This window comes from Epinephelus lanceolatus, chromosome 7 (assembly GCF_041903045.1).
Source record: "Epinephelus lanceolatus isolate andai-2023 chromosome 7, ASM4190304v1, whole genome shotgun sequence".
NCBI classification, from domain to species: Eukaryota; Metazoa; Chordata; class Actinopteri; order Perciformes; family Serranidae; genus Epinephelus; species Epinephelus lanceolatus.
The window spans coordinates 47,134,137-47,150,561 of NC_135740.1; the positions used below are offsets into that span (position 1 = coordinate 47,134,137).

At 42.7% G+C, this 16,425-nt stretch overlaps 1 protein-coding gene across 1 annotated transcript in view; it reads left to right on the forward strand.

Annotated features, from left to right (window-relative positions):
• The window catches only part of b4galt1l (DP-Gal:betaGlcNAc beta 1,4- galactosyltransferase, polypeptide 1, like), a 46,640-nt gene that overhangs the window by 9,683 nt on the left and 20,532 nt on the right, over nucleotides 1-16,425 (forward strand). Inside the window, exon 2 of the mRNA XM_033625812.2 lies at nucleotides 3,957-4,192. Within this exon, the coding sequence (XP_033481703.1) occupies nucleotides 3,957-4,192 (236 nt within the window). The remainder of the gene's footprint in view (nucleotides 1-3,956; nucleotides 4,193-16,425) is intronic.

Genomic DNA, 16,425 nt, shown 5'->3' on the forward strand with positions numbered 1-16,425 from the left:
AAACAAAATAAATATATAAATAAAAGATCACTTCAAAGTCAAATAAGATTTTTCCAATATTTTTGACAATTTTAGTGACATGTCTGAGAGAAACAGTCAGTTGTTTCTTGTCACACATTTCCAAACTATTTCCATCCATCCAGAGGTTGTTGGAGACTCTTCACTCCGCCATTTCCTGGTTATGGTTGGACTTGTAATAAATATCTGTCCTGCTTTGTTTGCCCAGTTGGCACATTTCCCAGACACATTTCACTGACGTTAACAACCAGCTCCAAACTAATTATTGATCTGATCTCTGTAACCACATCTAATCAGTAAGAAGACATTTTTGGACACTGCCAAAAGATATGAAGATGACCAGCAGACATGTTGCCACACATTCTCCAACACTGACCATGTATATGTTGTACTCATTTTAAATAGTAACAAAAAAATATATATAAAAGTCATGTCACAGGTTGAATGAATACTGACGTCCAAATATTTCTCAAGTACTCGTGCCCAATCCTAGCGTACATTTTAAATGTCTTCCAGTAGCCCTGTGCTAGCTGGTGATCAGATCGTGTGCCAATGATTGTTTATTTTCTGTGCGCTGATGTGAAGGTGATTTTTGGCTGAGTTACTGTCAGAACTAAGATGTAATAAGAATAATGTGTGGGATCATTGAGAGATGTTTGTGGTGGAGCAACATGTCCGCCTGCTCGGCTTGTTAATCAGCCTCCACATGTCCGCTCTTCATTTGCCTGCTCACCAACACTTTGCTCTGCGCTCCATCAGAGGAGTTAACGGTACGGAAATTACTTTGATTGTGATAATGATGCTAACTGGCACAGGATGCTGCAGGCACAGACACACAGACTTTATAAAGGGACCTGCTGTATGAATAGAACACACATTGAGATTAAATAGATTTTTTAATGATAAAATAATTTAAGTAAAATGTTCGTTCTCTTTTAAAAATGTTAATTTACATAAACTTTACTGTATTTCTTACAGAAAGCTTCAATGTTTGATTATTTAAAAGCTCCATCGCACACTGAGGCACTCTCTAGGAGATTATTAAAAATCTTTAATCCAAATTAAATTCTAACGTCAAAAATGCTCTAAAAAAGCAAAGAGAGAATAAATCATTTAAAACTGCAGTAGGCAGTTTTATTTTGTGTCTGTGCCTGCGCGGTCAGAGGAAGTATGTTTTCATATTGTCTGTCTTATTCTCTTGAACACAGTATCTCAAGACCGCCTCAATATAATTTCTTTAAATTTGGCACAAACGTCCACTTGGACCGAAGAACAAACTGATTAGAATTTTGTGGTCAAAGGTCAGCTTGACTGTGACATCATCATGTTTTAACGTCATATCTCAGGAACAGAAGGGGAGACATTTGGTCAGATACTGAACTGGTGACTCTAATCTTGAAACTGTGCTGATTGTATAGATCTTCTGTGTGTGAAGCATCCATGTTTTAGTGTTTGTAGTTTCTCTGCAGTGACATTTATATTTGAAGCTTTTTCTGCCTTCATGGCTTCATGTCAGTGTGGACAGACAGGGACAGAAAACTTTAACAGCAACTTGACCCGTTCGCAGATTCATACAACTGCAAGGTAATAACTCTAGTTTTGGTGTTGTAGGACAAAAATCCCATAATAACCTTAGATCAAGTGTTGTCAAGAGATAAAACTAGACTCCTGTTCCTCGTCTGGTTTTCAGGAGATTTTGTCCAATCACAGGTCATTTCAGAGAGAGCGAGCGTTCCTATTGGCCATTCTACAGATGCAGAGAAATGAGAGAAAATGATGCTAATGTTGCTAATATTTTAGCCATCTGCTAACTGGCGCTAAAGGCTCATGGCTGCAGGTTTATGTTTCTGTAGCTAACGTTAGCTGAAGCCTTGAATCACAGCGTGTCCTCCGCCTCACTCCCCGCCGCGACGCACCACCTCACAGGGAGGAGAGCTGCAGCAGCTCCAGAGACTGACCCCCAGTCAGCAGCTGCAGCATCCTGAATCCAGACAGATCAAACCTCAGCTCAGGGGCCGGAGGGCCCCGACTCCCCGCTGGATCAAAACACTTTCAGTTTACTGAATTGATTTCTAAACACTCTGGTATTTTGTTACACTGTGATACCGTCCAGCCTGTCACCTGTAAACAACTCAAAATAATCACATAACAAGTAACTTTAGTACTCACTCTTAGAAGACTCAGTTAAAATGGACGACTGCACATTTAAATGGAGAGATCAGTGCTTAAAAATAAAGTGCTTCAATTCCAAATATGTAATTTCCCCCAAGCCCCTCCCACTTCCTTTGCCTCCTGGCAGCTCCTGTCTTATAATATGATTTTAACTCATTTACACTTCACTAATGAACACTGCTCTCCTCCTCACTGAGCGTGTTTGATTTGTGTCTTCGTGTTATTATCGTACCATATTCAGAGGTGGGAGGATGTGAAGACACTGAAATCAGAATAATATAAAGTCTTGAGCTGCTCTGATGAAACACTGCCAGACGACTCTCAGCTCCTGTTTTCTGTCCGTCATAAAACAATCAGACTGATGACTGAAGGATTTCAGAGTCAGACTCATCCAGTGTGAGATCGGACTGACCTGAAGGCACCACGTGTTCATAAACATGAGCCAAGCTCAGTTTGGTCACAGAGAGCAGATCTGACCTGACAGCAGTTTGTAACTGTGTCAGGGTGGAAAAGTACCAGCTGCAGTAAACCCCTGTGTCTGTGTTAAACTCTGCAGGAACATATTTTTCTGATGACACACTGTTTAAGTCTCAGTCTCAATATAAAACTCACTGTGAACTCAGTATCTGTGGTCGGGGTTCTGTCCTAATGTTCTGCAAAGTTTTACAGAACCAGATAAATGCTCATTTTCATCCTCTGTTGTTACGTGATTATCAGGAGTTGGTTCATTGAGACAAGCAGTAGGTGGCGCAAGTCCTTGATCAGTATACCGCTGCAGAAGATGGAGTGAAACAAAGGAAAATATGAATGTATAATAATAGCGAAGAGCACAGAGACAGTTTGAGCAGCCAGTACTGAAGCTGGTGCAAACTTAAGCTGTTAAAAGCCTCTTGAGACGACGCAGCGACTGTTCGTCAAGTCTGCGTCATTGTTTATTAACTGAAGTTGTTTCAGTTGCTCTCAGGCACATTAACCTTTTATCAGTACACCAACTTTTTTTTTTTTTTTTAAGATTTTTTTTTAGCTCTTCGCCCTTAATAACAGCACAGCGTCTCTTCCTCTGCTTAGTAACGTGCTGAAATTCATCAGGCTGTCTCGTCTGATCTTAGGTCGTAGTCAGTGGGGTTGGTGGCGTGGCTCTCGCTGAGAGGGGGCGAGAAGCACCAACTTGTACACCTACCCTAAGCATAAAAACTCTGTGATATTTCACTATTTTTTCCAAATTCTTTTCTGAGTTTTCCACTCGGGTCAAATAAAATCCAAAATTCAGTTTTCTCATCTAAAATATTTTCAGATATTTATTTGTATTTTATGTACTGTTTAGTTGTGATTGGAGATCGTTTGTCACCAGCCAGCCACCATATTGTTTTCAAACGAGCCAAATCCAACTCACATTACGTCATCCATCAGCAGGAGTGTGAATTGGTCCGGTCTGGTGCAGTGCATTCTGGTACTTGTAGGTTTTCTACCTTTTGAGCAACACAGCTCATTTCCTGTGTTTTTCCTGCTCATGTAGCGCCGGTTTCAAAAGTATTTGTTGTTCTGCTGCAGAGATAGAGCAGTGTAATGAAAAGACTGACCTCTCTGCAGTCAAATATTTCTTTAACTAAGATATTTTCACCTGAGGAGAAGTTCATCTGAAGAAGCTTCTAAAGCTCTTGTCTCCGCTTTGTCTCTCTGCAGTCAGATATAAAGTTGTTGTTGTGATGTCAAAGCGTCCTGCTGGCCGTCTGAAGCTCACAGATGTCTGGTGTTTGTGTCCTCAGTGGGTCCGCTGCGGGTGGAGTTCAACACTCCAGTGAACTTGGAGCAGATAAAAAAAGACAACCCCAACCTGCAGCTGGGCGGACGCTTCAAACCCAAAGACTGTGTGTCACAGCAGAAGGTCGCCATCATCATCCCCTTCCGCAAACGAGACGAACACCTCAAGTACTGGCTGTACTACCTGCACCCCATCCTGCAGAGGCAGCAGCTCGACTACGGAGTCTACGTCATCAACCAGGTACCACACACAGCTCGCACAAACACACCACAACATACACACCTGAACATGTTCATCAGCTGTAGAGGAGCTGGAAGGTTGTTCCCTTCAGACAGAGCCAGGCTAACTGTTTGCCTTTGTTTCCAGTCTTTATGCTAAGCTAACTGTTTCCCTTTGTTTCCAGTCTTTATGCTAAGCTAACTGTTTGCCTTTGTTTCCAGTCTTTATGCTAAGCTAACTACTTGCCTTTGTTTCCAGTCTTTATGCTAAGCTAAGCTAACCAGTAGGACCATTCTGAACATCAGACTCTCTCTGTTTAAATGTTGGAACTGTTCCTTTAAAGCACTGTTTATATTTCATGGGCGTAACTATAACGATCAGTTTGTGACATAATGATTGTGTCAACATATTGATCACTGATTTATAGAAACAAACATGGATGCCTGGTGTTAGCTCAGTGAAGGTAAATAAATCCAGATGAATGTATGTGGTGTTCTGACCCTGATGTCACTGGCTGGTCCTCACAGGTGTGTGTGGAGTCAGGTGTCACTGGAGGCTCAGAGTGAAAACATTAGCTCAGGGCGTGTTGCTGAAAAGATCCTGCAAATGTCTTTTGTAGCAGTGAAATATGAATATCTGTTTAAACACACACACACAGGAAGTGTGCGTATGCGCTTGCCATGCGTGTGTGTGTGTGTGTGTATCAGTGGTTAGATTATTGTACAGGTTCATAAGGGGCTGGCCCAGGGGCCCGACAGGTCAGGTGGCTCCTGACTTTGAATCTGTTAGTCTTTCTCTTGTGTCAAAGGGGTGGGGGAATGTCACATCATATATATCCATGCTGACTGGAGATGCAGAGAATATTTTTGACTGCTTACACATGAGAGTTAATAATGCTACTCCTCAGTTTAGTTGTATGAGCCAGACGTGTGGACTCGTGTCACATAACTTGGACTTGAGTCAGACTTGATCTAAATGACTCTATCACGGACTGACACACAGAGACAGACAACCATTCACACCAATTAACCTGCGTGTCTTTGGACTGTGGGAGGAAGCTGGAGCACCTGGAGGAAACCCACGCTGACACAGGGAGAACATGTGGGAGCACCTGGAGGAAACCCACGCTGACACAGGGAGAACATGTGGGAGCATCTAGAGGAAACCCACACTGACACAGGGAGAACATGTCAGAGCACCTGGAGGAAACCCACACTGACACAGGGAGAACATGTGGGAGCACCTGGAGGAAACCCACACTGACACAGGGAGAACATATCAGAGCACCTGGAGGAAACCCACGCTGACACAGGGAGAACATGTCAGAGCACCTGGAGGAAACCCACGCTGACACAGGGAGAACATGTCAGAGCACCTGGAGGAAACCCACGCTGACACAGGGAGAACATGTCAGAGCACCTGGAGGAAACCCACACTGACACAGGGAGAACATATCAGAGCACCTGGAGGAAACCCACACTGACACAGGGAGAACATGTGGGAGCACCTGGAGGAAACCCACACTGACACAGGGAGAACATGTCAGAGCACCTGGAGGAAACCCACGCTGACACAGGGAGAACATGTCAGAGCGGCGCTAAATATTACTGAGTCATTAGAGCGCCGGACTCGAAGGAAAAGCTTCTTGTTTTTCATGTTATTTTGTGTTTTTTCTTAAGAATGAATGGGTAAGTTAGTGGTTATTGTGTGTTGGGTTATCAGAAACAAAAGTAACTGAAACTGACATCCCTGAAACTTCCCACAGAGGAAGAGATGCAAAATGACTGAAACCATAAACCCACCACAGAAACAGATTCAAAGAGATGAAAAACCGTCTGCAGTTGTTTAGTACCTTTGACTCTATCTCTTGTGTAGAGGCATGGCCTCTTCCCTGTCTGTGCCCATGTTGTTAATGTCACATCATCCCTTAATGCTGATGTCTTATCAGAACTTTTACAGTCTGACTGGAAACTAGTGCAAACAGTGGAGCTCACAGGAATGTAATGATTAACTCCTCACAAACATCACAGATCTCTCAGCTTCCTCATTGTGTGTTCAACATGGACGCTCTGATCCTGTCACACTACTATCATCACAACTACTACTGCAGATGTTTGACATTAAAACCAAAACTCCAGAAAAGGAAATGAACTCTGCCTGTCGAGCTGCTGGAAGACTTTTAATGTGAAACATCTGTAAATGAGGAACATCTGTCTGTTTATTGGCAGCAGCTTAAAAAACACTCAAACATACATGTACACAGTTTTAATCCAGTGTCCTCGTGTTAACTCATCATTTCTCGTTATTTTCAAAATAAATGTAAAACAAAACCATCATCAGGGTATTTTTATATGTAAATCTCTCTGTCTCTTTTCTCTGTTAAACAGTTTGAAATGTTTGATGACTCATCCTGGACTCGGGCATTTATACAAGTTTACAAAATGAGACTGCAGGTTTACATGTAGGAACTGAATGTGTAAACATTTTGTATCTTTTAGCGGCAGATACCGCTTGTATCCAAGACTTATCTTGTCTTATCTCATCTTCTCTCGTCTCGTCTAGTCTCGTCTTGTCTGGCCTCGCCTGGTCACAGTGGTGATATAAAACCACACTTGTCTGTTTGTGGGTCACAGCAGCCGACAGAGCGACATGGAGAGAGATAGGAAGTGGTGTATGTTTGATATCGGAGGGCAAAACCTTTTTTCAAAGTCAAGGATGCTTCCTGTGTAGGGTGGGTCCTTCCAAGTTGGGTCCTACAGAGACTAGGCAAGACTCCTTACTAGGAGTCAGTGAACACACACTAGGTACGTTCAAGATGAGCCAATCCTGCGCAGATTCGATCACCGGCGATCGGCGCACAATGCATGCCGGTTAGTTTTGTGTCCGACTTCATCCCGACTTGCTCTGACGTATTACAAAAGTGGACGGCGATAAAATCGCGAGAGCGAGGTGGCCGCAGTTTTTAGAGCCAGGCGCTGCAGTTGCTCTCCACCGACTGCACCGCCTGGCTCTCACCTGATCTAACAGCTCATTGGTTCAGATGTCGACTCAACAAGATGACGTTTTAGATAAACTACTCATTTTTGTTGTATTTTAGATATTAAGATTGTATTTGTCTGATCTGAAGGTTTATTTTGTGAACAGAAAACATGTTGTGTGACTCATGGTGAAAACAAACTGATAAATGGGTCTGATCACTTTTTTAATGAATTGACATCATTCCAGACAGGATGTTAGTGTGTCTGTGACTTCCTGTACGGACTGAAGGCTGCTGGAAACTGTCGGGAAACTGTCCGACTTCACCGCAGCTTTTTGTCACCGCCCCCCGCTGTGGCCGCCTGCTCTCATCTACTTTTCAGGCGAGGCGCAGTTCATCTCGAACGAGCCTATTGGTACAGGTTAGCGTCCCAGGTGTGTGTCATTGAAGAGGCCCCGCCTTCAATTCAGGCACATCATGCACAAAGAACTGTGGATACTTCATTCCCACCAAGGATACACACATGATCCTTGAAAACTGTCTGAAGGAAGCAGAGTTAATTCTTACAGGTATTTTAGATATAGTCTGAGTCTTGAGATGAAAATGTTAATTAGTTTCAGTTGATGAAAATTCAAAACTGTTTCTGTTTTTTCTCTCTTTAAACTGATCCAGTGAGGTTAACTCATGGATCATAAATCAGACTCAAGGTGACAGGTTGTATAAGATAATGTGTGTGTCACGTCTCCAGCAGTGTGTGACAGGTTTAAGGGCTGATTTACGAGCACACACTCACTGATCATCATCTGAAAAGCTCAACATCTCTCTATTTATGCTCTCAACAAATAACTAATGTGAGCCAACTAGGATTTGTCCCCAGGTTCATTGTAAACTCTGACTTATCCATGTGACTGTTAAGAAGCAGAAACATAACTTGTTTCTTCATGTGCAACATGTTAGTCTGGAGGTTTAAACTGGTGTCCTCTCACAGAGTTGGTGATTCAAACTAAACTTTCATCTCTGTCAGAGAAAACTGATCTGAGTTCGCTCAGCAAAGCTTTAACTCTTCCAGCCTCCATGACTCAGTTTACTTTCTGTCATCAGTTCATCAGAACAGATAAATGTTTGTTCTTCATGATTAAAATATCAACACATTAGAACAAAGATCAGCTTTGTTAGCTTTCAGCAGCTTCAGAGCGTCTGTGTCTGACAACTGATGAAATAAAGGTCTGCACTGGGTTAAAGTGAGGAGCTGATCCCATTCTGAGGCTGAACTGACTGATCACACAGCCACACAGAGACAAGCAGACACATGTTTTGACTGAATGTAAATGAGCTGCTGGCATGAAGTCACCTGTCTTTCCTACCTGTGTGTGAGTCAGGCTCAGTTCACGCCTACCACTAAATGCCTCACACTGATATCAGAACATTCAGTTGTTTTAGCGACTGATTAATGGTGTCAGAGATGATGATGATGATGATGAAGATGAATATCTTTAGGTTTCAGACTGTCAGTCGTCAGCGAGGCCTCGGAGGTTTCACTGCTATTTAACATCTTATAAACTAATCTGTTTATCTAAGAGGGAGAAGAAGAATAAAAATAATGGTTAGCTGCAGGTTGTAGTTCAACACCGCCTGATGAGACACTGCAGCCACTTCTGTCCTGACATCTATTCCACATATACCTGTCCATATACTGTATATACCGTATATACCTGTCCATATACTGTATATACTAGGGCTGTCATGATACTAAAATTTCAAACTCGATATCGATGCCCAGGAAAATATTCAATACTCGATACCATTTTCGATACAGCAGCAAAAAATTAAGAGGCATGTCATTTTTTAAATAAAGATCGGAACAGTAACATCAGTGATAACAACAAAAAATCCCCCCAAAATAAATAACAACCAGAAACAAGATCTGTCCATACAAATGTATTTATCTACAGCCCTGTTTATTTTCTGTGCTTCTGGTGAATTGGCACCATATTTTCGTTGCTGATCAAATAGAGTTGGTAGTTTAGGCTCAGGATGCTCCTGTTTCTACCTCACTGTGTGATCAGAGAACCAGGGGTTACGGGAGAAACCAAAAGTTTTTTCAGCTTCAGTCTGTGACTTTACAGTTAACATAACCTGTACATTGTCTATTAATGTTACAGACGGGCATGACTGATAAAGTTTTCTGCTTAGCTCCCACATTAACGTTAGAAGTTATATTTTAGTTTGATGCTGGCGACACCAGCTGCTCAGCTGCTAGTGAGGGGAGGGGCTGTACCTGCCGTCTGCAGCGTGCTGTGTTCACTTCACGAAATATTTCCAAAGAGCGCTTTTTCCTTTATCATTTTTGACCCAAACTGGCTGCTCTGATCCTCCTGCAGCCGCACTGGCCATATTACAGCAACAGAAATGTGTGCATGCATGCACAGCGACGACAACAAGCCGGGTTGCAGCGAGGGCTCTGTGCCTGCCAGACGCTGCCTGCACAGCGCGTGTCCGTCAGACCCGTCGCGCGCACCCAACAGGCGCTGAGGTGGCGTGCACTGTTAGTATTGATACTTTTGTAAATTAGTATTGTATCCGGATACAGTGTTTGAGTATCGATACTTTTCAGAGTATCAATACTTTGACAACCCTAGTATATACCACATATACCTGTCCATACACTGTAGTAGGTGGTGTCCACACTGAAGCTGAGCTCAGACTGATTTAACATCCTGACTGATTTATAAAAATGAAGCAGCATCATCATGAGAAACTTCACTGATGTTCTTCTGTCTAATCTCAAACATGCACACACCACAAGATTTGAAAACACTGGCTCATCACACTCTACAGGATGTTATTAAGATGATTGTACCTGAGGGAGCCTGAATGCATCACCTGTCTTTATCTCATGGGGATGCAAATGTAAACAAAGCAGAGAGTGAATGACCTGCTGTAAAGTTAACACTGCTTTGCATTTAGATCAACAACAGCACAGGTCTGGATGAGGAGGTGGTGAACACAGCTCGTCTGCTCTTCAGGTGTTAAATGTCACTTTGAATCTTTGTCCAGGGAAAAAGTTTTTTGGGATTAACAGAATGTACAAAATATACATGATTTTGGCTACTGTTCAAATCTGTTCCCAACACATGTCCAATGTTACATTAAACCACTTCCTTGTACTACTGATCTAAAATATAGTCCTGCACTGTTGAAACCGTCACAGGATGACATGTCACGAACAGCAGAAATAATCAACAGACAGACAGACAGACCCACAGAACCTGCTGCTGAGGACAGAGGGGACATTTTGTCCACTGGCAACTTTGGTAAAATATTTTTCTGCTTCTGCACCAGCGGTAGCTGCTGCCAGAAGTATTATGTTTCCAGGTTGTCTTTCTGAGGTTTTTTTTTCTAATTTGGCACGACTGTCCACTTGGACTTAACAACAAACTGATACGATTTTAGTGGTCATATGTCAAAGGTCAAGGTCACTGTGACCTTGTCTGTCTCATTCTCATGAACATGATATCTCAAGAACAACTATAGGAAATTTCTTCACATTTGGTTCACACGTCCACTTGAAGTCAACAATAAACTGATTAAATTTTAGGGATCAAAGGTGAAGGTCACTGTGACCTTGAGTTCATTTCATTATTGTGAATGTGATATCTCAGACATTTGAAAGAAATGTCCTCTTGGACCTAGGTGAACTGATGAGAATTTGGTGGTCGAAGATAAAAGGTCAGTGTGACCTCACAAAACATGTTTTTGTCCATAACTGAAGAATTCATTCACTGATTCTGACCAAACTTGACACAAATGTCTAACAGGATAAAATAAGGTCAAAGGTCAGCTTGACTGTGACATCATCATGTTTTAATGTCATATCTCAGGAACAGAAGGGGAGACATTTGGTCAGATACTGAATTGGTGACTCTAATCTTGAAACTGTGCTGATTGTATAGATCTTCTGTGTGTGAAGCATCCATGTTTTCACTGACATGGATGGAGACTGTCAGAGACATTGGACTGGTGGGCGGAGTCATACAACCACAGGGTGGACTGGTGGGTGGAGTCATACAACCACAGGGAGGACTGGTGGGCGGAGTCATACAACCACAGGGTGGACTGGTGGGCGGAATCATATAACCACAGGGAGGACTGGTGGGCGGAGTCATACAACCACAGGGTGGACTGGTGGGCGGAGTCATACAACCACAGGGTGGACTGGTGGGCGGAGTCATACAACCACAGGGAGGACTGGTGGGAGGAGTCATACAACCATTAATTTATTATGCTGATCTGTTCTGTACGACATCTATTGCACGTCTGTCCGTCCTGGAAGAGGGATCCCTCCTCAGTTGCTCTTCCTGAGGTTTCTACCGTTTTTTTTTTCCCCGTTAAAGGGTTTTTTTTTGGGGAGTTTTTCCTTATCCGCTGTGAGGGTCTTAAGGACAGAGGGATGTCGTATGCTGTAAAGCCCTGTGAGGCAAATTGTGATTTGTGATATTGGGCTTTATAAATAAAATTGAAAATTGAAATTGAACCACAGGGTGGACTGGTGGGCGGAGTCATACAGCCACAGGGTGGACTGGTGGGCGGAGTCATACAACCACAGGGTGGACTGGTGGGTGGAGTCATACAACCACAGGGTGGACTGGTGGGTGGAGTCATACAACCACAGGGTGGGGATTATAGTTTTATTATAAAAATAAGGAACATTTCAAACACTTGTGTGTCACGCTGTATCACACAGAAAAACAGGCTGTGAAACAAACACAGGAACCATCACAGATCTGTTAATCAGAGTTGTTGATGGTGCACGTTAATGAATCTGTGTTTGTGTATGTGTGTGTGTGTTTTAACTGCATGGGGCTCTGTGATTTCTAACAGGAGATAAAGCACATTTTAAACTCTGTTTCTATAAAGTCTTCTGCTCACTGCTCTTTGTTTGTGACTCACAGTTGTTCTTCTCTCTCCTGTCTGTCCTTCCTCCTCCTCCTCCTCCTCCTCCTCTTCCTCCTCCTCCTTTACTGTAGTTTCCTCCTCACTCTGCCTCCCTTGCTCACACTGCCTCCCCCTTCCTCCCCCCTCCCTCTGCATGTCAGGCGTTTCTGACCAATGGCTGTGGCTGCTGGAGATGTTGAGACCCGCCCCCTGCTCGGTCTCGGCCAATAGCAGTCTGCTCTGGTAATTCGGGCTTCTCTTTTTTCTACCTGCTTCTACTCTTCTCTTTGTTTCTGGCAGCAGAGCAGGAACCAGACGTCATGTACAGACCACATCAGCGTACATGTACAAAACCCAAAACCAGTGAAGTTGGCACGTTATGTAAATCGTAGATAAAAACAGAATACAATGATTTGCAAATCCTTTTCAACTTATATTCAATTGAATACACTGCAAAGACAAGATGTTTAATGTTCAAACTGAGAAACTTTAACTTTTTTTTTTGCAAATAATCATTAACTTAGAATTTAAAGGCAGCAACACATTGCAAAAAAGTTGGCACAGGGGCCTTTTTACCACTGTGTTACATCGCCTTTCCTTTTAACGACACTCAGTAAACGTTTGGGAACTGAGGAGACCAATTTTTGAAGCTTTTCAGGTGGAACTCTTTCCCATTCTTGCTTGATGTACAGCTTAAGTTGTTCAACAGTCCGGGGTCTCCGTTGTCGTATTTTACGCTTCATAATGCGCCACACATTTTCAATGGGAGACAGATCTGGACTACAGGCAGGCCAGTCTAGTACCCGCACTCTTTTACTATGGAGCCATGCTGTTGTAACACGTGCAGAATGTGGCTTGGCATTGTCTTGCTGAAATAAGCAGGGGCGTCCATGAAAAAGACGTTGCTTGGATGGCAACATATGTTGCTCCAAAACCTGTATGTACCTTTCAGCATTAATGGTGCCTTCACATATGTGTAAGTTGCCCATGCCTTGGGCACTAATACACCCCCATACCATCACAGATGCTGGCTTTTGAACTTTGCGCCTGTAACAGTCCGGATGGTTCTTTTCCTCTTTGGTCCGGAGGACACGACGTCCACAGTTTCCAAAAACAATTTGAAATGTGGACTCGTCAGACCAAAGAACACTTTTCCACTTTGCATCAGTCCATCTTAGATGAGCTCGGGCCCAGCGAAGCCGGCGGCGTTTCTGGGTGCTGTTGATGAATGGCTTTCGCTTTGCATTGTAGAGTTTTAACTTGCACTTGCAGATGTAGCGACGAACTGTAGTTACTGACAGTGGTTTTCTGAAGTGTTCCTGAGCCCATGTGGTGATGTCCTTTACACACTGATGTCGGTTTTTGATGCAGTACCGCCTGAGGGATCGAAGGTCACGGGCATTCAATGTTGGTTTTCGGCCTTGTCGCTTACGTGCAGTGATTTCTCCAGATTCTCTGAACCTTTTGACGATATTACGGACCGTAGATGATGAAATCCCTAAATTTCTTGCAATAGCTCATTGAGGAATGTTGTTCTTAAACTGTTCGACAATCAGCTCACGCATTTGTTCACTAAGTGGTGACCCTCGCCCCATCCTTGTTTGTGAATGACTGAGCATTTCAGGGAAGCTGCTTTTATACCCAATCATGGCACCCACCTGTTCCCAATTAGCCCGTTCACCTGTGGGATGTTCCAAATAAGTGTTTGATGAGCATTCCTCAACTTTCTCAGTCTTTTTTGCCACTTGTGCCAGCTTTTTTGAAACATGTTGCAGGCATCAAATTCCAAATGAGCTAATATTTGCAAAAAATTACAAAGTTTACCTGTTCGAACATTAAGTAACTTGTCTTTGCAGTGTATTCAATTGAATATAGGTTGAAAAGGATTTGCAAATCATTGTATTCTGTTTTTATTTATGGTTTACACAACGTGCCAACTTCACTGGTTTTGGGTTTTGTAGAACATCTGTTAAACATGCTGCAGTGTGAACTGAACGTTCTGTGTCTTTACTAACCTCTGAGGACACGTCCTCTTTTTCCTCCTCCTACGTCTCTGCACAGTCACACACATTAATGTACAGCACCATTATACTGTCTCATATTTTATATACCTGATTACAGTTAGTGTACCGGGGCTGGTACAGTGTTTCCTGATCTGACACCATCATGATACCTAATTCTTCACAGCTGGGATTTTAAATACTGCATTCGATAATGTGTTTTTTTTCAGTTTTCCTTTAGTGTTTTTAACACTACACCACAGGAGAAAGTTGAATCATACACTTCCAGAGACTGTTTATCATAAGACATGTTTTCAGTCTTTGTGATGTTTATTTCAGCAGCATTGTACACAGCAGAGAGAAGTGCCGAACAAACTAAACAGTTCTTACGTCTCCACACCGGTGAAAGATGAGATCAAGGGCTTTGTGTTGTCAGGTTGTCTGTCTGACCATCCGTCTCATTCTCATTAATGAAATATATTTAAAAAGGCCTTGAGGAAATTTCTTTAGATTTGGCACAAACATCCACTTCGACTCGATGATGAACTGATCAGAATTTGGTGGTTAGAGGTCACTCTGACCTCGTTTGTCCTACTCTTGTCATTACAATATCTTAAGAATACTTTGAGGGATTGTTGTTGTTGTTGTTTTTTCAAATTTGGCACAAACATCTACTTTGACTCAAGGATGTACTGGTCAGATTTCGGAAATAAAAGGTTGAGGTCATCGTGACATTGCATCTGTCTCATTCTCATGAACACAAAATCTCAGAACACACTCAGGAAATTTCTTCAAATTTGGCACAAACGTCCACTTGACCTGAAGAATAAACTGATTGAAATTTGGTTGTTAAAGGTCAAAGGTCACTGTGACCTTGTTAGTCATATTATTGTTTTTGCAATATCTTAAAACCACCTTGAGGGAATCTTTTTCAAATTTGGTACAAACATTCACTTTCACTCAGTGATGAGCTGATTAGAGTTTGGTGGCTAAAGGTCAACATCATTGTGACGGTACATCTGTCTTATTCTCGTGGATGCAATATGTCAAGAATTTCCTGGAGGGATTTCTTCAAATTTGGCACAAACATCTACTTGGACTGAAGAATACACTGATTAGAACAGTGAGGCGTCAGGTGTGATGTTACTCTGTCTAAAACAAGAGAAGAAGAACACAGTGAGGCGTCAGGTGTGATGTCACTCTGTCTTAAACAAGAGAAGAAGAACACAGTGAGGCGTCAGGTGTGATGTTACTCTGTCTTAAACAAGAGAAGAAGAACACAGTGAGGCGTCAGGTGTGATGTCACTCTGTCTTAAACAAGAGAACAAGAACACTGTGCTGCGTCTCTGAGTTAAACGTGTTGAGGCGGCGCTCTGTCGGTCCTACAGGTAGTAAACAACACCTGAGAGCTCACCGCAGGTGTTGGTTGCTTAGCAAACTGCAGTCTGTTTACTGCAGTGTGCTGTCATAGTAATCTGAGGAGGAGGAATTATTATCACTTCCTCATATCACAGCGTCAGGTTCTTTATATGAATCAGTGAGGGTTCACCTGATCAGGTGTGTGTGTGTGACCTCATTCTGTCAGTGTCCACATAAAGACCTGTTCTTAACCTGTGGGGAATTCAGGGACTCTTCAAACAGCAACCTCAAATAAATCCACTCATATTTACCAACCACAGTGTTTCAACACAGTGTGACACACACACACACACACACACACACATACACACACACACAGTCTTCTCTCCTGGTACTTCACCTCAACATGTGTGCGTACAGATCTGTTTCTAAATTACATCAAAGGGTGACTTTGGTATTTTTCAACCTGGACCTCAGTTTTCCATGTTTTTGTGTCTGATGTGAGCAATGATGTTTGAAACTGGTCCAGTACTGAGTGTGTGACATCATGATGAAAGGATCCCTACAGAGATAGAGCTTTGTGTTAAAGAGTCAGATCCTGAAATCACCGTCACCAAACCCACCAGACTGCATTTAGATCCACAGTCATGTTAGTGTGTGTAGAGGCAGCATGTCGTCACATCTAACTGGTGCATTAAGGGTTAATTTAAACCAAACCAGAGCTGGTGATTGTTGGAACAGTGGGAAGATGAACCAAGATGGTTTCTGTGAGTTTGATTTTGTTTCTGTTGACTCTGAGTGAAGTGTGTTTAATGATGACAGAATGAGTGTTTATGTAAATGCAGTCTGGTGGGTTTGGTGACGGTGAGTTCAGGGCTGTTTCTGGATCTGACTCTTTAACACAAAGCTCTATCTCTGTAGGGATCCTTTCATAGTGATGTCACACACTCAGAATAACAGTCTGATCCTGTCAGTGACAAACA